This window comes from Manis pentadactyla, chromosome 18 (assembly GCF_030020395.1).
Source record: "Manis pentadactyla isolate mManPen7 chromosome 18, mManPen7.hap1, whole genome shotgun sequence".
Lineage (NCBI taxonomy): Eukaryota > Metazoa > Chordata > Mammalia > Pholidota > Manidae > Manis > Manis pentadactyla.
The window spans coordinates 14535865-14557993 of NC_080036.1; the positions used below are offsets into that span (position 1 = coordinate 14535865).

The 22129-nt window shown below is 46.9% G+C and overlaps 1 protein-coding gene across 5 annotated transcripts in view; it reads right to left on the minus strand.

The window, feature by feature from the left end:
* APBA2 (amyloid beta precursor protein binding family A member 2) overlaps nt 1–22129 on the minus strand; it is a 235659-nt gene that overhangs the window by 45711 nt on the left and 167819 nt on the right. For all 5 annotated transcript variants that reach the window (XM_036878723.2, XM_036878725.2, XM_036878727.2 and 2 more), the window contains one exon: nt 13151–14156. In XM_036878723.2, the coding sequence (XP_036734618.2) occupies nt 13151–14116 (966 nt within the window). In that variant the 5' untranslated portion in view covers nt 14117–14156. The remainder of the gene's footprint in view (nt 1–13150; nt 14157–22129) is intronic.

Consider the following 22129-nt stretch of genomic DNA (forward strand, 5'->3'; position numbering starts at 1 on the left):
TTCACTGATCTTCTTGATAAAGATTTCAAAGCAATCGTGTTAAATATGCTCACTGACCTGAAGAAAAGTATTGATGATCTCAGGAAGCACTTCAACAAAGAGATAGAAGAGCTGTAAAAGAGCAACTCAGAGCTGAAGAATACAGTATCTGAAATGAAAAATACAATGGAGGGAATGAATACAAGGTGGTACCAAGTAAAGGAAACAATCAATGAAATGGAAATTAGAGAACAGGAAAATGATGAAGCTGAGGAACAGAGAGAAAAAAGAATCTCTGGAAATGAGAGGAGGCTAGAGAGCTGTGTGATAACTCCAAACAAAACAATACGCACATAATAGGGTGACCAGAAGGAGAAGAGAGACGGGTAGAAAATCTCTTTGAAGAAGTCACTGCTGAAAACTTCCCCAATCTGGGGAAGGAAATAAACACCCAGGTCCTGGAAGTACAGAGAGCCCCTAACAAAAGGAACCCCAGGAAGACAACATCCAAAAATATAATAATTGAAATGACAAAGATTAAGGATAAGGAGAGGATATTGAAAGCAGCCAGAAAGATAAAAAAGATTACTTATAAGGGAAACCCCATCAGGCTCTCAGCAGACTTCTCAGCAGAAACTTTACAGGCCAGAAGGAAGTGGCATGAAATATTTAATGTATTGAAACAGAAGGACTATCAACTAAGAATCCTCTACCCAGCAAGGTTATCATTCAAATTTGAAGGCGACATTAAACATTCCCCAGATAAATGAAGGCTGAGGAATTTACAGCTACTAAACTGGCACTACAAGATATGTTAGAGAGACTTCTGTAGACAGAAATGTTCTTAAGCCTAAGTAGTTTTCACCAGTGAAAATAAACCCTCAGTAAAGGTAGTAGACCTATTATTTACCAAGCAAATGAGAAATCAAAACAAAACAAAAGTAGTAATACCAACTATACATAAAACGACATCTAATGGATAAAGTGTGGAGGATGAAGAAGAACAGAAAAGAAGTACTTTTAGACTGTTTCAAACAGAGCAATCATCAACTTAATAGACTGTTATATAATTAGGAAACTATCCATGAATCTTACATAACCACAAACCTAAAGCTGCTAATAGATAAACAAAAAATTGAAAAAGAGAAATCCAATCACAACACTAAAGAAAACCATCAAATAAGAAGAGAAGAGTATAAGAAGAAAGGAACAGTGGAACTACAAAAACAACCAGAAAACAATTAATAAAATGGCAGTAAGTACTATACCTCTTAATAATTACCTTAAATGTAAATGATCTGAATGCACCAATCAGTCAGGGTGGCAGAATGGATAAAGACACAAGACCCATCTATATACTGCCCACAGGGGACTCATTTCAGACCCAGAGACATACACAAACTGAAAGTGAAGAGATGGGAAGATACTTCATGCAAATAATAGGGAGAAAAAAAGCATGAGTAGCAGTACTTACATCAGACAAAACAGATTTCAAAACAAAGAAAGTAACAAGAGACAAAGAAGGATATTATGTAATGATAAAGGGATCAGGCCAAGAAGAGGATATAACAATTATAAACATCTATGGATTAAAGACCTAAAGGTTAAGACATGAAACCGTAAAACTCTTAGAAGAAAATAGGCAAAAATCTCTTGAACATAAGCATGAGCAGTTTTTTCCTGGACACATCTTCTTGGGTAAGGGAAACAAAATCAATATTGAACAAGTGGGACTACATCAAACTAAAAGCTTCTATACAGCAAAGGACACCATCAATAGAAACAAAAGGCAAGCTACAGTATGGGAGAATATATTCATAAATGAGTTATCTGATAAGGGGCTAACATCCAAAGTATACAAATAACTTATATGCCTCAACACCAAAAAAACAAATAATCTGATTAAAAAATGGACAGAAGACCTGAACATTTTTCCAGAGAAGAAATACAAAGAACCAAGATATATAGGAAAAGATGCTCCACACCACTAATCATCAGGGAAATGCAAATTAAAACCACAATGAAATAACACCTCACACCAGTTAGAATGGCCACTATCCAAAAGACATCACAAGTGTTGGTGAGGATGTGGAACTCTCATACACTGTTGGTGGGAATGTTAATTGGTGCAGCCACAGTGGAAAGCAGTATAGAGGTTCCTCAAAAAACTAAAAATAGAAATATCATAGGACCCAGTAACTCCACTTTAGGAATTTACCTAAACAAAATCCCAGATTCAAAAAGATATAGGCACTGATATGTTTATTGCCACAATATTTACAATAGCTAAGAAGTGGAAGCAACCAAAGGGTACATAGATGGATGATTGGATAAAGAAGATGTGGCAACATATATACAATGGGATATTATTCAGCCATAAAAAAGAAGAAATCCTGCAATTGTGACAGCATGGATGGACCTAGAGGGTATTATTCTAAGTGAAATAAGCCAGGCAGAAAAGACAAATACCATATGATTTCACTTATTTGTAAAATATAAAAACAAAACAAAATGAACAAAATAGCAATAGACTCATTGACACTGAGAAGTGACTGGTGGTTACCATGGGGGATGGGTTGGAGTAGTTGGGTGGGGAGGGTGAGGGGCAAAAAGGGCACAAAAATTCTCAATCATAAGTTGGTTATAGGGATGGTAGTACACTATGGAGAATATAGCCAATGATTCTTTAACATTTTCCTATGTTGACAGATTGTAATGGCACTAGTCAAGGTGAGGATTTAATAACATGGGTAACTGTTGAACCACTGTGTTGTATACTTGAAACCAATATAAGATTGTATATCAATGATACTTCAATTAAAAAATCATTTGGTTTATGATTTCACTCATCTGTGGAGTATAAGAACAAAGAAAAAACTGAAGGAACAAAACAGCAGCAGAATCACAGAACCCAAGAATGGACTAACAGTTACCAAAGGGAAAGGGACTGGGGAGGGTGGGTGGGAAGGGAGGGATAAAGGGGAAAACAGGGCATTATGATTAGCACACATAATGTGGGGGGGGCACGGGAAAGGCATTATATACAGAGAAGACAAGTAATGATTCTATAGCATCTTACTACGCTGATGGACAGTGACTGTAATGGGGCATGTAGGGGGAACTTGATAATGGGGGGAGTCTAGTAACCAAACTGTTGTTCAAGTAATTGTATATTAACGATATCAAAATTTAAAAAACAATGTAAAAAAATCATTTGGTTTATTCATTCTGTTACATTCTTCTTGGTGTTTAAAAGGGGGCTAGAGATTAAATATTAATGAGATATTAGGCAAGGAAAACCTTGAGCAGCAGCAATTTCACTTCACATCTCCCATAATTTGAAAATCCAGTGCATTAAGAAGAGCCCTGACCTCTCATTGCTCTTGTTTCTGGAGTGGGTTTTGAGGTCTAGTGAATGGCTAGATCACCCCTCTTTCCTGAAGATTAACATTCATATTTCTAAAAATGAGTAGCATGCTATCTTTTATATACATGGATCCAAATGAAGGAATGAACAAATGAATGAATGAACAAGTGAGTGAATGAATGTAGGAGGGAACAGATCACAGCAAGGAAGAGCTTCTGTTCCCAATAACTAACAAAGTGGGAAGAAGCAGGAGCAGCAGCCGAAGGAATCCAGAAGCACCTGAGACACCTGGCTTGGGTGTGTGGCGGTCCAGGTCTGAGACTGCCTAAGGAAGTCACTCGGGGAGGCAAGTCAGGGTGCAAGCGTTTGGGCCAATGAAGAGGAGGGCTGACCAAGGAGGGTGAACAGGCAACGCCACATACAACATCCCTTCAACCTGACATCAAAGCCAGAGCTGCTTCCCTGAGCAGCAGCCCCGCGTCCCAAGTCTAGCTCAGACGCCTGACTGCACCCAGAGCAGGAGAGGGCGGCCAACCGTGGGACAGACTCAGCAGTGAATCAGCACCAAGGACAGCACAGGCTGCCTCGGTAAATGTCTCTCTTAAACAGACAGAGACCAGATGCGGGTCTGGACCACATGCTCACGGATGGAATGGGAGGAATAGGTTAATGAGATTCCATAGCCCAGTTCCAAGCATCCTCCAGCTGCCATCGTTGGGGCCTTGCTTGGTCTCAGGTAGAGAGACCAGCTTCTCTTCCGTGAAGGTTGACTGTGGAATCAGCTAACAGACCTGGACTTAGAAGGTTCTGGAATCCACCATCAGCCCTGGGGGCACCATGCTGTCCCAAATATCCTTTCTCAATCTTTCTGAGTTGTGCTCAGTGTTCCTGACCATCCATGGTATTAGCTGATGTGGGGTGGGGAGTTATTCTTGGTTAGCATCCTGTTATCATAGTCCCGTGACTTTTTTAGTAACTGATTAGCATTGGCCGTGATCTGAGTGCTTTGGGGTGAAAACCCCGTGGCTGCCATTGCCACACCGTCACGTCTCAGGCGAGCACACCATGTGTGACATTACGCATCTTGGAGTCTCGTGTTCAGCAATGTGGCCTTTTTTCCTGAACAGAAGATGTTTCTAAAAATTCTTCCACAGAGCCCTGCACTTCCCAAGGAATGTCATGTGACTAACCAGTCTTGTCAGCTGGATGTATCTCAATCCCTGGAACATGCGAGGGACTGTGGGAGGTGCCTCAGGGACCCAAGGATGGGAACTGCATGGGGCCAGTTCCCTGCCTGTCCCCTACCAGCTCTCATCTCCCAAATCTGCCTAGACCGACACCACAGGCAAATCAATGTAATTCAATTCAAGCTCCACACATGTTGGGCATCCTCTCTGTGCTGGGCATCCTCAGGTCCCTGCCTGGCTGTCCTGATAGATTCTGCCCATTTACGGATATCCACATGTGACCTCTGCCCTTACAAACCACCAGAGTTGCTCAGGGGCCTCCCCCAAGTTCTCCACTAACTGATTTGCTGCATTTGGCCTTCCCAGTATCCCTGCCCCTTAGCTCCCTGCCAGTAGCCTTTCTCTGTCCCTCTCTTGTCGCCATCCTCAACCCAGGCCCTTCACCACCATAATCCCAGCCCTGCCCATTGCTGGGGATGCTCACCACCTCCACATTCAGCCCCACCTGGTCAGCTGAATTCCCAAAGCCCCTTCAAAGTCCCAGAGCCTGCCAGCTTCCCACTCATGCTGCAGTCAGTGCCCAGAAAGCCTGCCCAGAACTCATAGGCGGGGTGGTGCCTCTCCTGAGCACCCACCTCCTAGACGAGGGAGGCTACATGTCTGCCTCCCTCTATAATGGGGTTCACAATGCAGGCCTCTATCATTTCTGTCTTTGCATCCTCAGGGCCTGGCACATCACAGGTGCCAATTTGCATGGGTTGTGCCAGAGGGCACACAGATGCCAGCCAGCCCAGGAAACTGGAGCAGCCTGGCAAGGGAGAGTCGTCTGTGAAAGAGTGGGATTTATGTGTGGAAACTCCAGGTTAAGGAGAGAGGCTTGCACGGCCATTGGGAATTAGGGAGACTGGTGGCCCAGAGACCAGTTCATCTGCTTGGATGGGGGCTTCCCAGCTAATTTCCTATTAGAAACTGTGAGTGTGAGAAAATCAGGGCAGCCCTTGGAGATGTGTGGGTGTCACCCTGTCCTCCAAAATCAGGGGCTCTCAGGAAGGAGCTGAGGACATCCCCAGGAGGGCATGTGAGAAGCCCCTTCCCCAAATCCCTGCAGGGAAGAGGGCACATCTGAGGAAGGTCTGCAAAGAGGGGGGAGCCTGCGGATGCCCCACCTGCCACTGCTGCGCCCTCAGACCCCACTCTGGCCAACACCCCACCACCTCACCTGCTGCACTCCAGCACCCCCCTGGCCAGTCCTGCCCACCTGTCACCCTGCCCCTTAGCATTGGCCTTGTCCCTCCCTGCTGTCACTCCAGAGGGCAAGAATGCCATCTTGCTCATCGGTGCCCTGGGCCCAAACTGCATGCAGAGCCTCACCCAACTGCCTCCCCAACATCATGAAAGAGATTCCCATGGACTCAGAATCATCACCGTCATCATTACCGCAAATGTTCCACACTCCTTACCGCCCACTGTAGGTACTGACCCTATATCCACTCTGCTCGCCATGACCCCAGAGATGGGCAGATGTCAGAGCAGGTATGTGTCTAGAATGGTCCAGAACCAGGAGCTGCTGCAGTAGAGTAGGGTCAAGGCTTCCTGGCTCTGGCATCTCTTGATCACTGCATACTGCTCTTTCTCTGTGGTGTGGGGGTGGGGATGGGGGTGGTGTAGAAGGTTCTTTCTAGATTAATAGATGGGCTCTACCTGATTTCCCTGGGCAATAAAAACAGTATTTTGAAACCCTGGCTCTAACTAAATTTTAAAAGCAATGAAGCAATCTCAGAGTCCTGCTAAATAAACTTCTCCATGACAGTAACTGCTCCCTCTGGTTATATGTCGTCAAGAGGCTTCATAAAAGTCAAATAAAGCCACTGCACTGACTTGGCAAGTAGGTCCAGAGAAATCAAGTTCAGAAGCTCTGGCAGGTTAAGTGAATGGCTGACAATGCTAAGTCCAAGCCAGCCTGGATTTCATTTCTTGGGGTGGTCCTGGGAACGAGTAAGGACATGTGCATGGGCACCCGCGAGAGCACTGGGAGGGGAGGAGGCAGGGGCGGGGCACAGGAGCTCCTGGAACTCTGCCCAGCAGCCTCCCCACGTGCAAAGGGAAGGCGGGATATGCTGCCACCGTGGGGCAAAGCGGCAGGGGTTGCTGCAGAATCAGGGCAGGACCTCAGGAAGGAAAAAGCCAGCTGTGCTCCAGAAGCTGGGGAGGCAGGGTGGGCGAGGCCCTTCCCTTGACCGGGCCGTGCTCCTGTGTCCCACACAACCTCCTGTCCTCGGCACCTGCTGCAGGCTCTTTCTCCAGCTCCATGCCACCTGTGGGCCACGTGCTGGACAGACTGCTCACTCCTGGGCACAATGCAAACACCAGAGCCCTTGCATACCTTGCTTCCCTAAGCATGATGGAGGGCACCTGGGCACCAACAATCCCAGCATACCCCTCTCTCAGCCTCTCAGGGCCTCATGGGGCATGGCACCCTCTATTGTAAAGCAGGTGCTCATACCTGCTTCCCACACTGCAGAACTAGGCACGTGGAGAGGTGCCAGCCCCGAGCAAGCACTTACAGTGCCACTGCCCCCACTCCCACCCCGCAGGCTGAGGTGACCCATGCCCTTGCCATCCTCCCTATTTTGTGCCAGCATTCCTACTGTAACCTCAAAAGGTCCTTCATAAAGCAAGCCTCAACTGAATGCCAAGTCACAGCCAAACCATCTCTACAGAGTGAGAATAAACACTTAAGCTTTTGATGTGGCCTTAGAGTCCTGTATCACGCCTCACTTTAACTGTTGCATTAAGTCAGCTATGATGTATTGATTTTTCTTTTTTCCTATTGTCGGAGGCTCTTTCTAGAAAGCACTGGCTGAGCTGATGATAAATACAAATCATGAAAATCCCAAATAATCAAAACATGCGTTTGGTCTGCTGTCCCACTGTGCAGAGCTGCTCTGTATGGTTTTCACATGAATCAAACACCTTCAACTAGGTGATTGCTGAAATCCTGATGTGTGCCCAGCCTACAGAGGGCCAATATCAGGATAGGGAATGCCAGCCACCCTAGACTCTCCAAGGCCCAGAGGAGTAAGTATCCTATGGGAAAGTTCCAGGCACAGAGCATCTATATTCAGAAACCTTATCTCATGATGCATGTCACAAGCTACCACTGGCAAGGGGAGCGGGCATCCAAAAGAATCAGCGTGGTCCTTACCAAACCCAGATGCATAGCAGACCACCCAGGGACTGCAAGGACCTCCCCCTTTCCTGCCCACCTACAGTGGACACAGGTGCTGCATACAGATGCCCCAGGGGCATGGGGAGCAGCCCCCGGGAACACCGATCAGCAAACCCCTCTTCATCCAGGTCTCCAAAGCTCATCCCAGGAGCTGTGAGACTGAGGTTCACCTGGGGGCCTCCCTCCACACTCACAGCCTCACTGCCAGATGGCAGAGGACCACAAAGGTAGGTGCAGAAATGCCAGTTCAATGCAGATACTCAACAGAAACCTGGCTGGATGCAACTCGTGTATTCTTGAATCACTGCATGTAAAAAAAAATCAGTATTTCATGTCAACAAGGCTCAATAAAATGTAGAAAAATGCCAATGAATGATCTCTTGACTTATTTGATCTATGGCCTGAGACCCCATGAAGTCGGGATGTTGGGACAATTTTATATAGCAAAGGTCTCACATCCACTGGTCACCTCACTGGTGCCTGACACACATACTACAAACAACAGAGCCCGTCAAGCCCCAGAAGTACTGAGTAAACAGACTTCAGAGTAGAAGAGACCACCACTATCCAGGACGTATGTTGCCCAGCTCGCCTACACTAACTCACTCACCAGCACGGAGGTTCAAACTCCGTCCGCCCTTACCTTCCGGAGGCCCTTCAAGAACTGCACAGTAGTGGGGTTGGGGCATGAATTTTGGCGTAACAGGCTGCTCCCCTTAAGCTGTGTAAACTGTGGGTACGGTACTTTCCCATGTCAGTCAGCCTCAACTGCCTCATCTGTAAAATGAGGATGACCCCAGTCCCCACCACGTCAGGTCATTGTAGGATTCACTGAGATCACACACATAGTGCCTTAGCGCCGTGTTGGCGGTCACCACCAGCCACCTCTACGGTCACCCAGGCACTTCCCACAAATGGCAAACCAAGTAATGTTAAATCCTCAGAAGCCAAGGGTCCCAACAGTTACAAAGGTGACAATTTTCCCATCATCATCACTTGGGGTTGATGTTGAACCATCCTGGGATTGAGCCATAAAGGGAGAGGTCTTGGGAAGTCATGTGCTCTGCCTCTGCTGCCTAGGATGTGCAACTTTAGCCAGTATTTTCCTGGTAAGCACTGCATGGAGAGAAAAAGGATGCGGTGGTCAAGACTATTCAGGAAGCACGCCCACCCCTGCCAAGCACGGCTGGAGGTCTTTGTTGCAGTGAGCCTGCAATTCACACTCAAGTGCAGGCACAGAGTGGATCTCTGAGCAGGGGAAAGCTTTGCAGCAAATTTTCCCAAGCTCATCTTACAGTCAAATATAAGTAAGTCTTCTTATTTGTGGTAGTTATATTCTATAATGTTGCCATGAACACTGAATGACTAAATACTGAATCAATGATTCTAGGAGAGATACAGAGTGAGGTTCCTATGAGCCTCTGGTCAGCACATGCTCATCAACTGATCGAAACATAACCTTGTTTTATGTATTTCTACTTAGACACCTCATTTAATAGGTATTGCTTACAAGTAATTAATTGTATCCAGTATTTCATTATCATAAAACAAGCTGAGAAGAGATTAACATTTTCCTAACCCTGGATAACAAGCCCATAAATTTCTTTGGCTTTCAGACTTGCAGCAATGTTCTAAACTCCTTTTTTTAATTGGTGTTCATCTCATGAATCCACAAAGGTGGCCACTTCTCCATCAATTCATCACACACTGTAGATGCTACAATAGCAATTTCCAGAGTGGCTTCACATACACACTGGCGAATTTTCTCTTCCTTTTTCTGGACATACCATTTTATTGACTCACGAACATTGAACTCATGGCCAACAACTCTATAACTCATGGCCAAATGAAATACCTAACACAACATATTTCTCCACTAGGCATGTCACAGCATTCTCGTGCTTGGGACCAGTAGACAGAATTTCAGCAATGCATGAATTTGAGGGTAATTCATTCACTAACAAAAGCACAAAAATACAGAAATCATGGCACTAAAAGGACTGTGAAGAGTACACAGGTTTACAGTGTGAGAGCCGAAACAAAAAAGCAGAGCTTATGCAAACTCATCTGGGAACATGCACGTGAGTGACTCAAATTTTTTGCCTCTCTGCACATGTCCGCAAATGACCGCAGAAGTACCACGAGTATTGATTTTAAGGTTACAGACAAACGTTAGCGAGGCGGCAAACTCACAAATACGGAAACCATGAAAAATAAGGATCAGCCACACCTTATTTACAGAACACCTCCAAGAGGATGCTCTGGGGAATCCTGACAGGTAGTTTGGCCCTTTAATTTGAACATGCTCATGATGGAATTCTATAGAGCCATATGGCAAAATATTTTTTGCCTGTATTTTCCAAAATTTCCCCAATAAAGAGGCACTGCTTTGAAATTTTTTCTCTAAAAACTACACAGAGCTCCTCGGCTCCCCATGATCGCACCCTGTCTTCCTGCAACAGGAGTCCATCTCCTTTAGGGTCTCTCCCGTCCTGCTCTCCTCCCAGTACAGACATCTTGGTCTCATCAGAGTTGCACAGGTGGGAGGTCCATCTGCAAACTGGAACCTTTTCAAAAGAAAACATACTAAAGAAAACATCTGCAGGAGAAAGTTCATACAAATGCTCCTAGGAACTGGAAAAGCATCAGGACCCCAAAAGATAAAGGGCATGAAGCAAACATTCACAGAAGGGAAATAATTAGACATGAAATCATGGGAAGATGGTCAACATGCACACACAGCATGGGAACTAACCCTCATGTTCAAAACCAAAAGAAGGAAAACAGGACTTGTATAAAGATGCCTATACCATCCTTACGTGTAAGAGAAAAATGCTACCTGCAACCTGTAGACTCAATGGCAGGGTCTGTACAAATAAATTACATGGCATATCACCCGAAAGGGACATTCAAATGTCAGCAAAAATGTTCACGAAAATTGTATGGCAACTGGGAGAAACATTTATAATATGTCAGATTTTAACAGCTAGATGACAAAATCGCATGTGGACTACAGTGACAGCTACATCATTATTTATGCTCAGTGCTAGAGTCTGAAAAGGAACATGGGAAAATGAAAAGACCTCTTCTGTTAGGGTGGGGGGAACCGTGGAGAATACTTTTCCTGTATTCCCTTTCCTAATTCTCTTATGATCTTGTTGTTCAGGCAAAGACTCAATGAAATGTTATTCATATTCTTAAAGTCTCTGTGACATAACTGTTCAAGCTTTAAAATGAGTAGAAGAGAGGAGAGAGAGGCTACGCAGTTCTTCCTCCAGCAGAAGTGTTGCACGACATCCCTTCTCCAGCAGAGTGTGGCGTCCTGTGGACATGCACACCTGGGTTCAGCAGTGCTGGGGTGGGGCTCTCCAGCGGTGCCAGTGCTGCTGGGCACAGACCATGCTGTCGAAGGTGAGTCTAAAGTATTGCCCATTTCTCCTTTTAGCCACAGCCTCAACCCTAGGCTGGGCTACACGACACCATGTATATGGGCAGCACTGGGAAAGGCCGGTGCAGGACTCACAGGTACCCTTTGTCCCCATGTGAGGCTCCTGCCACACAGTCTGGCTGTCCCCGGGGGAGGGCATGAGCAGGCTGTGATGTGATGCAGGGCATCACCAAACACTGGGCACTTCCTTCTTCACCCAGTCTTGCTTTCAAGAAGACTTATCCCCAGTGGCTCTTTTGGGTTAAATTTCAAAGAGTTCCTCACCTGGAATGGGCCACTTGGTTCTACAAGACGTGAAGACCCAGGTCACATTCACCCAGGCTCAGTAGAGCCCTTAGAAGGGGTGCTCAGGCCCATTTTCATCAGGGATCCTTATCAGCACTGAGCTGGGAGCTACCAGGCTCTCTCCCTTTGATGAAACTAATTTGCAAATAAAACCAAAAAACCAACGCAACGATTAACCAGCCTAAATGAGCTTTTCCAGAGCCTTGGATAACAGCATTTGCTTCAAGGAGACGCTCTGGGGAGAAAAGGGACCTGCCCTTCCACTCAGTGGCACCTCTCTGAAGAATAGAACTCCTACAGTGTCCTCAGCAATGGCTCCACCTCTGAGGCCTTTTGAGGCCATCACCATCATCCATTCATTCCTTCCCATTCCTGTGTCCTCCAAAACCTCCAACTGATGTCTGCGTTTTCACTTAGCATAGCCGCTGGATCGAGTAAAGCACAGAAACAGCAAAACATCAGATCTTGCCCACTGCCTACCATGCTCCAAAGATAATTCCCTCTTGTAAAGAACTTTATTAGGGAGGCCATTTGTTGTGACAAGGCACAGTATGTCAGCACCCCGTGCAGCCCACATCAATCCCCGCAGCACTACTGCACTGGTTGGGCAAGGTGTCTGCCTCTGCCAAACCTGAAGAGAGACAGCAGGGCTTTGGCCTAAAGCCCAGAGCTGCCTGCCCGGAGGGGATCTCCCAACATCCACCAGTGCAAGGCAATTTCTTTCCATCCCAAAGCCCCTAGTGCACGCAGAACTGCCATGAATGACAGGCACACCCTGCAGTGAAGTCAACGTACATTTAATCATCTTTTAAAAGAACAAAGAGGATCGAAATGCAGGTGCTGGAAATCTAACAGCAAGTCAATGTGACTTACATTCCAAACACAAGCTCTTAGTATAGGTATATATTTTTCAAACTCATGCAGTCTTCTGGGAAAAAAAAATAATTAAGGCTTTAAAAATATGAAAGTAGTTCATCCTCATTTGTCTATAAAATTGGCCAAGTAAGTAGAAGTTCTTTAAAACAGTCTAATACATCTTCTTTATACACTCACACTGGGTTTTTGGAAATGCAGCTTTTCAAATATGGTTATTACAATACAATACATGTTTACTTTGCTACAGTTAAAAGAAAATGTAGTTATGCTTAAATCCACTGGCCTCATTAGCATTCATTTCTTCTCCAAGATGTTGTCAAACCTTCAAACAATTATTTTCAAAAGAGTTATTTACAGTTAATTGCCCATTATGCCAAGTCTCCAGACTTTCAGAGAAGTGTCACCTGGATACAACAGCCCCTGGGAAATGCACTCAGGTTACTGTCCCCTGACACTGGGGCATCCAACCACTGGCCACAGCAACACGCATTTGCCAGAACCCCACATCCTGCCAGTGTCCTAGCTGGGGGAAGGTATAGGACCAGCCGAGACCAAGAACAGATCCAGGGCAAGCAGAACAGACCTAGTCTCTTCTGGGTGGCAGGGGGTGTCTTCTGCAAGGTACAGAACCTCCACACACATGCATTGTAACTGAAATGCATGGAGGACCAAGCACACACTGGGAACTACGGGCTTTGGCATCCGTGTGAGCTGTGCGAGAACATCCTCTGCTTTCTGGGCCCCTCTGCCCTCTTCCCTGGGGACAGCCAGAATCCTACCTGCTCTTGGGGCCACTTTGGCCTCTCCTCTGGAGTCCTGGACTTGACCTTGAAGCCTCTTTGGGGATCTCCGGGGTGCTTGACCTCAGGAGGGAGGGTCAGGGACTTGGGCCTTCCCTCGTGTCTGCTAGGGCGCTGGCTGCTCTGGTGGGGCGCGCAGGCCTCCGTGGAGTCCCCAGGCCCGGGCTCTGGCCCCCGCACCAGCATGCGTTCAGGGCTGGCCTCGCCGGCGCTGGTGATGCTGGTCATGCTCAAGCTCATCTTGATCTCGGCCACGATCTGGTCGATATCCTCCTCCTGGTCCTCCAGGTCCCCGTCCCCACGCCTTGGGCGATAGGGGGAAGCACTGCCCGCATTCCCATTGGCCTCTGCGGGGTAGTAGTCCGGGTAGCCCTCCTCGCTGGGACAGTAGTGGACGCCGTCCTCCTGGTCCTGGGCCTCCAGGATGGAAGCCTCGTCCTCGGGGATGGGGCGGTGGCCAGCCTGGTGGTCCGGGCTGCCCTCGTCCCCGGGGCCGTGCGGGTGTGGGCCTGCCGAGTCCGTCCACTCCTCCACCGCCCCCGGGCACTGGTCAGTCTCCAGGCGGCGAACGCCGGGGGCCAGGTCCCCCTCCCCATTGCAGTCCATGCCCTCCAGGTAGCTGTCGTCCTCGGGGCAGTAGCGGATGTAGTAGGTGATGCCCTCCTCCTCCTCGGGGAGGCCCTCATCATAATCCTCCTCCTCGGAGGTGTTGTTCACGTAGTCGGAGCTGGAGTCCCCGTCGGGGCTGTGGTCGCGGCAGCCCTGGTCCCCGGGCACGGGGCTCTCGGGCCGCAGGGCGGCCAGCTCCAGGCCCTCGGGCACGTACTCCCCCAGCGGCAGCTCTGCAGCCTGGCTCTCAGGCCCCTGGCCGTGGGGGACGGGGCCCGGCCGGGCCCAGTGGTCCAGCATGCTGCTTGCTGTGCTCTGATGCTTCCGGTGGGCCATGGCGGACGCTCACGCAGCCATCGTCTCCTGGAGGCAGCCGCTGTGGGGGGGAACGTGGGAGAGAACAGTGAGAACCCCGCAAAGCATGGCCAACCTGGGAACCACACCCTGCCTCGGGGTGGGGGCCGCACGGCCCGCCAGAGCCCTCCGCGGCCATGTTTTCCCACAGCAATGTGAACGCGCATATGTTCACATCATGTGACATCCCACCCCAGTGACTCACTTGTCAGGAACAACGCGCACCCATGGCAGAGAGAGCGGAGGATGTGCAGGGCTAGAGGAAAGGGAGGCGGAAACAAGGCGCTGTGATTCACCAGGGTGCCTGCTTCTCTCCCAGACGCTCACTGGCTCATTCTCAAAAGGCTCAGTCAGTTTGGGTAGCCCAGGTGACCCAGACAAAGGGTCCTGAGACAGGCTATTTGCTTTCAAAAAGAAAGGAGAAGCTTTCATCTTGAAGATGCAATGAAGGCTCATGAGGAAGCACACTATACCTAAGTCTAAATCCACTGCTCCTCAAAGACCGTCTCAAGTTCCCCGGGGTCCCTACAAGCTTGTCCCACTCTTCCCAATCCACAGACGCCTCTCCTCTTTCTAAATCAAACAGCATTCACCCAGTGACAGGATTTGCAGGGACCTGTCCAGGCCGAGCATCATAGAAAGAAGCTGAACATGAGATCCCGCCTCATAGGCTCAGTGGGGTGCAGGCACAGTAAGAGGGGGACACAAGGCTGGGACAACTCAGCCTGACCCCAGAGAAAAGTGGGACACACACGGGAGAGCAAAGCATATGGCTGTGTTTGCAGGAAGCGGCATGTTACCAGGGGGCCCTGAGAAGATCTGGGTCCAAACAGAGGAGGTCCTGTGCCCCGCTGCCCAGGACTCTTCAATTTATCCCACAAACCACACAGAGTTCCTGGGCAGTTTTCAGCAGGTGCGTGACATATGGGATTTCCCTTTCAGCCCCGTATTCTGGGACAGAGGACCATGAAAAGACTATTCCTGTGCTCCAGGGAAAGCCAGGAGGCAGCATCAGGAAAAAGGCATACAGGGTGTTCAAACGTTCGATTCATGTTCTATTTCTTAAGCTGAGTGGTTACCCAAGTGTTTGCTTTATTCTTTAAATTGCACTTTCATATGACATATGCCAGGCTTTGTTTGCATCATAATCCATTTATTTTTAAAAATGTAATCCAGTAGTCCAGTTAAGAAATGAGAGCCTGTATATTTGAAAAGGGTTACAATGGTACATTTTATATTATGTATATTTTACCACAATTAAAAAAGTCTTTTTAAAAAGAAATGAGAGCTTAAACCGGAAATGACAGAGAAGTGACTCAGCAAGTATTTCGGGCGGTAGAAGCAATGGGCCGGAGACCCTCGGCCGTCCCTGCCCCGGCTCTGAGTCTGTCTCACATTCCTCTCTTCCACTTGTCTCCCCGGGGAAGTCATAAACCAAAACCCGTTCGCATTCTGTCTCCCCCAGAGCACCCTGCACAGGACTGTGCTTGTAGTGGTGCACAAAACACATCTTGCTGGGAGATGGGTCGACCAGATGGCCACAGTCACAGCATCGTGAATATTTCCAAGAGAACAGAGATGGAGATGGAGATAATTACTTTATCTGGTCCAGACACTCAGAGTTGGGAGCACAATTACTGAGGGAGCCACATGCTTCCAACACGTGAATTCACCCCAAGGAAGTTTCCCATCACCTGACACTCATGAAGAGCTGTGTAGCTCTGCTAGATGCTAAAAGATTAATAATGCTTCCCAGAACAGCCCACCAACTAGAAAGATGTCCAGCATGAGGCATATGGTCACAGAGACGCACCCTGAGGGGTCTGAATGTGCTCACAAGTCACCCATTCCCAAACCCTGAAACCAAGAGGACAAGTCCAGAGCATTGTCCCCAGGTAGAGAGCCAGCTGCCCAGGGATCCCTAAAACACAGGCACCAGAGGCTGCACCAGGAGCACGGGGCTGCCTCATAGCCATTCGTCATTTTATAACAGATTTTGTAAGTTCACCGAGGACAACCAACCACAAGGGACATGCCACACCTTGTAGGGGTGATTGGACGTGGCAACCACAGTCTTTCAGACACAATCTCCAGTAACAGCACGGCCACAGAAGGTCCTTAAAGCATGTATTAAATGCAGTGGCTAACATGTGACCAGACTCCTGCACCTTGAGAATCAGGACGGTGGAAGGCAAATGGGGCCAAACGTTAGACACACCTAAGCACACAGCTTCTATTCCTTGGGGAGTGACACCATCACTGTACAATCGCTGTACTTCCCCTGGGCCTCACACTAGGCCATGCACACTGGTGTGAAGCACTCACATGCTTGTCAGTGCAAACTATGGTACACATACCTCTTAACTTCCATCTAACTTCAAAATCCAAGTCATTTGAGGGATAAAATCTGCATGCACACATAGACATATGAATGCCCACACCTATATAAAACACCCACAATTTTTAAAAATTTGTAAAAAAGAAATGATAGCTTAAGTTAAAACAGTGGAAATGACAGGAGAAGTGGCTCAGCAAGGATTTTATGGTAGAAGCAATGGGGATGGAGAGTCCCATGGCAATCCCTGCCCTGGTAGGCCAATATCAGACTCAAGGACTAACGTATACATGTTACAGTAACACAGAACAGCCCCTGATCCTATTAATGTTACCCAAGTAATCTTTAATTTAAGGCTATCTTAGCCAAAATCTCAGTGGGATACTGGAGAAACTTGGACCCTATAACTCTTAAGTTCATTTGGAAGAATAAACACATGAAAATAGCTGGGAAAGATCTAAAAATGAGAATAATGAAGAACTTGCCTTATCAAGTATTTAAATATATTCCAAAGTCATAGTAATTCAAATGGCATGGTACTATTGTTGGACAGAGAGAAATGATATAGACTAGAAAGTTCAGAAACAGATCTTTGTTTATGTGGGAATTTTATCTCTAAAATGCAGGGTGACCAGCATCCCAGCTTCCCTGGGATTAAGGAGTTTTCTAGGACACAGAACTTTCAGTGCTAAAATCAGATGGCTGGTCACCCTAAGGCATTAGTGTGCACAAGAATATTCTATTCAATGTGGGGTACTGGGATACCTGGGTGAACCAGTGGTACTCAAACATTGCTGCACATGAAACCACCTGGGAAACTTTTAAAGTACTGGCATCCCAAGTTCATTGGTATAAGGTATGACTTGGTATCAAGACGGTTAATATAACAAAGTGTGAAAGTCACTGGGCTTAACCATTTGGGAGAGAACTAAGTGGCTTCCTACTTTATCTGGATATACTTTTCAGACGGCCTAAATATTTAAATACAAAGAATAAAGGGTTCCAAGGTTTGCTTGCTTCAGAGGGTAATGTTTGATCCCTCCCATGTGAAATGCGGAAGCCATGGAGCTGGGGATGGGTGCAGCTCACAGACCCAGAGAAGGTCGGAGGGAACGCTTATGTCCTGTGGCTCCAGGAGGCCTGGACACTTTCCCTTGAAGCAGCCGATCTGGCTGACAACAGCCCATGTCTGTCCATCCTTTAAAAACAAAGGAGCCTCCCTCCTTCTATCTCAACCACGAAGTCCAGATGGCCAGCCCAACTGCTGCCAGCTCACCAGAAAATCATCGCCCACTGTATTTCTACTGCTCGACAGTGAGAAATTTTTATATATACACCATTGGGCCTTTTCCCTTTTTATTTAAGTCTTAAATGTTTCTCAATAGCATTGTAGGTTTCTTCATAGCTACAGACATGTCCTGGTTAAGTTTATTCTTAAATATGTTATTTTTTGGGGGGGTTGTTGTGAATGGATTTTCTCTCCCATTTTGTATTTACCTGGCTACTCTTGGTACATGGAAGAAAAAACTCCATACTGACCTTGTATAAGTCCACTATTAAATTCTAATAGCTTTTGGTTGATAATTTTGTTCTAGTCTTTTCCAGCATTTTGTCATCTTATCTGGCTGCACAGCCCTGGATTTCTACTACACACTTAAATGCCAGTGGTGCTAGTAGGCATCCTCGACTTCTTCTTAAATGTAATGAAAATGCCTTTATTTTTCACTGGTGCTGGTCCAGGGTGAGGCAAGTATAGCACTCGCCTAGGGCACAAAATTTAACAGGGTGCCAAAAACTCAGGAATCAAAATAGCTAATATTTTAATGCAACACTTAAAAAAATTGATAGTAATGCAAAAGTCAATGATGAACAAAATATCAACATTTTATAGACAGGCTCAGTATTGTTAATTTTTCTTTTTGCCTCAGGTTCCAACAGAGCTTGGATGGACACTTTATGTGATGCTGCTTTTTTAGTTTTCACCATTAAATACACTGCTGGTTGTGGGCTTTTCTAGAGTTTGATGGAGCAAACCGTCCACCTGGTTCTCTTTTCTGTGGCTACAAATGGGAAGAGACCCGCAGTAAAGGGCAGGAAGACAGCTAAGCCTTTGAAGCGTCTTCAGAATTACATTGAACTACTGTGCACTTTCAGCATAATAAAAAAAGCCTTCCTCTTAAAGATGAAGACAGAAGGTCCTTCTTTAAATTCAGACCTCCATTTACAGTCAGGCCTTGCAAGGTATTTAACGGAATGATGGCCTTCTGCCCTTGGGAAATTGGAAATTAAGTGGGTTAAAAAGGAGAATAACCCAGGCAGGACTCAACTCTATGAATGTTTTTGTCTCTACTACATGCAGGGAGTGGAGGAAAATTTTAAATGAAACTCAAAGGGACAGCATGCCTGATGAGGTGCACATCTTAGATGGGATATGAGACTCTGCTGATACAGGGGGATGGAATGGCTGCTGCCAGGTGCCAGTGGCCCTGGCCATGGACATAATGTGCACCTCTGCAGTGGGATATGTGTACATCCAAGCAACTGCAGAGAAAAGTGAGGTCTTGGGGAAAGATGAGTTTCTCTCCCAAAGCAGCAGTTCACTCACTCTGGTGGGAACAAGGCCCACCTGGGGAGTATGCACGTGCATGGACCTGGGACTGCAAATGGGCGTGCCAGGAGCTGGGCCTAGAGCTGCTGGGGGGACTGATGCCAAAGGGCCCCAGGACATCACTTGAAACTCTGCCCCAAGTGGATGTGTGAGGGTCTCTGGGGGCTTCCCACTGTCTGTAGAACAGATTTGACCTCCTTGCCAAGAACTACAAGGCTCTTCCCTACAGGCCCAGGTCCACCATGTTCCATGCCTTTTCCCCCTGTTCTTTTTTGGGGGCCACCTCTCAGCCCTTCACCAAGATCCGCCTCCTAGGTCACCTCTGCTCCCTGCCAGCAGGTCAAAGGGGGCCTGGACCAGAAGGGCTACTCAGAAAACAGACACTCCTCAGAGCAAAGGGGTGTGGGAAAGTCAAGGGGAGGTGGAATAAGGTGAGCCTTTGAAGAACTAGTTCTCCTCAGTGCAATATCCAATGCAGCTTACCAAGGGGTGCATTTGAAAGCACGAAATGCCAACACTCTGCCTCTGCATCAAAGGCATTTGCAGCCTGATGACCAAGGATTCTAGTTCCAACACCTCAGTTTACAAGCGGTTTCAGGAAGCCCTTTGACGCCTGAAGGGAGGTCCCACACCACCGCCAAGTCCTGCCTTCCTGGGCTGCAGGGCCCTCAGGGCCTGCAGGCAACGTCTCCTGGACAGAGAGGCACACTCCTCCCAGGGGCGCAGCCGGCTGCGAGGGCAGCTGCCCTGTGAGTGGCCGTGAAGAGCGTCACTCCCTGCCTCGGGAGAGCGCCAAACACGTGACGTACGCACGTCATTTACCAAGTGGATGTGGGCAGATTTTTGTACTGCTTCTGAGGACACATTACTTCCCAGGAATAAGGATTACGACCTGTTTTGCTGTGCATTTTTAATAGAGAACATAGAGAATGGACGCCCACGCATAGCTGTTCCACCCACCGATAGATGCTGTTCATTTTGTGGTAAACTTCCATCCATTCTCTTTTCTGTACATCTCTTTTACATGGCTGAGATCTTCACTATAAACACAGTGTCATGACTTTCTCTCTTCTCTTAACATACTATAATGAGCAGTAGAAAACCTCTGTAAGTACATCTTCATGGTACATGTTATTTCCTGGCCCCAAAGACATAATCTACCTCTTCCCTATTGAACATATGGATCATGTCCTATTTTTCCATAATAAATACCATATTGATGTTTCCCTAAGGATATACTCTGGGCCTCTTTCTGTATTCCAGGGCTTTAATTCAAGATCCTTTAAAACTTTCTCTCCATTCAAGGTCCCGGTCCTTAGAATAGCCTCGGGAGGAACGTGGCCGGGAGAGGGTTAACCATTCCTACAGTGGGGCTGGGAGGCTTTGCATGCAGACTGTGAACAAGCATATTGAGGTCTCCTGCTTCTGATTAATCATATTAAAGATAAATCTTTCACAACAGACCATCTGGAAAGCAATTCAAACGTACAGGGGAAGCATGATTACCTGCTATGCGTCCAAGAAAATGAGGCCCCGTGTCCAGACTCAATTAATTCTACAACAGCACATAAATCAATAGAAAATGCAGCCCCTGATTCAGTGCTTGCCACTCTCCTCCTGAAACATCCTAATGAGATGTGGGCAATAAAGGCTCCTTGTCAACAATAAAGAGCGCCAGTGTCCTTATTCTAAATCACATTTTTCTTCTGCATGGGAAGACAGCATTAGCTGGCTCTTAGAGGAGCTTCTAATACAGCAGACTGAGATGAAAAATAGATTCGGTGGCCACAGGAACAGCTGGGTAAAAATGTTATCATACAAATGAGATAAGGGCTCAGCTAAATTGTCACTGCCCCCAATCGTGTTCCATTTGGTCTCACATGTTGTAAAAATAATAGCCTTTTTTTTTCCTTTCAAATATAATTTAGCTGCTTTGATTACACATAAGCGGGTTTAAACCATCCTAGAATACATCTGTATAATCAGCTCAAGATTCCAGACAAAAGTCATTGATTGAGTGTCCTGTAAAAGATCACAGACAACCATAGTTCTGAAGGGAGGCTGACAAATTAATTTCCCAAAATCCAGACTCATGTCCAACGGTGTCATGTAGGCCCTGCAACCCAGTTTAGGGACACCAAGGGCTGTGCGTCTCTTTGAAAAATGGCAGGGAAAAGGACAAAAATGTCAAGCACACACCAAACCTTTAAAAACACGATCCTAATTAAGCCAATATTAGCACATCCACAAGACAATTATGCAGCGATTAAAATATTTACAAAGAGCTTATCACATCAAATGCGTTGTTATAATTTACTCACAACCAAATAAACATGGAATAAACTGTGAAGAAATACATTAAAATACCAGTGAAGGGGTGCCTTTCAGTGGTGGGACAATGGCATTTACTTCCTGCCTTTCTTCATTTCTGAGGATGGTGCTTCTCGAGCCAAATAATATATTTTAAAAAAAGCAAGTGTCATGGAGTGTAAGCCCTCTGCAGTCACGCCTGCCAGGTGACATTTCTGCAGAGGTAGGATGCAGGCCTCAGTGTTCCTTGAAAGAGTCCTAGGTGTGGGCAGGGACTGATTTGTTCAACGTGGGCTCTCAGCACTCCAGGATACCTGCCCCCATCACATTCTCGTCTCTGAATTAGCAGAAGGGAATAATCTGGCCTTTATTAAATACAATGAAAAAATGCTGTCAGCCCTTCACCCACAGTAAGTCTCCAGGAACTGGTATGTTCAATAACCACAGTGTAATATACACCTGAAACCAGCCTTCGTGACTACAACATGGTCCGCACGAGCACTTCTGGGTGGGCAGGTATTTGCTGTTCTTACTCATTATCCCTAACAATACGAAGTTAATTCTCTCCCACAGAGCTGCTGGAAATAGTGGGGGCCTACCAAAATCAGCCCCTGTCCCTACTTGCCTTTAGGAGGAAGCCAAGGGTGCAGATAAGAAGGTGATTGAACAACACAAAAAACCACCAGCGCTAACCTTTTCCTCAACTTGCTTGAGAGTGGGGCCACCTTTGGCACTTGTCAGG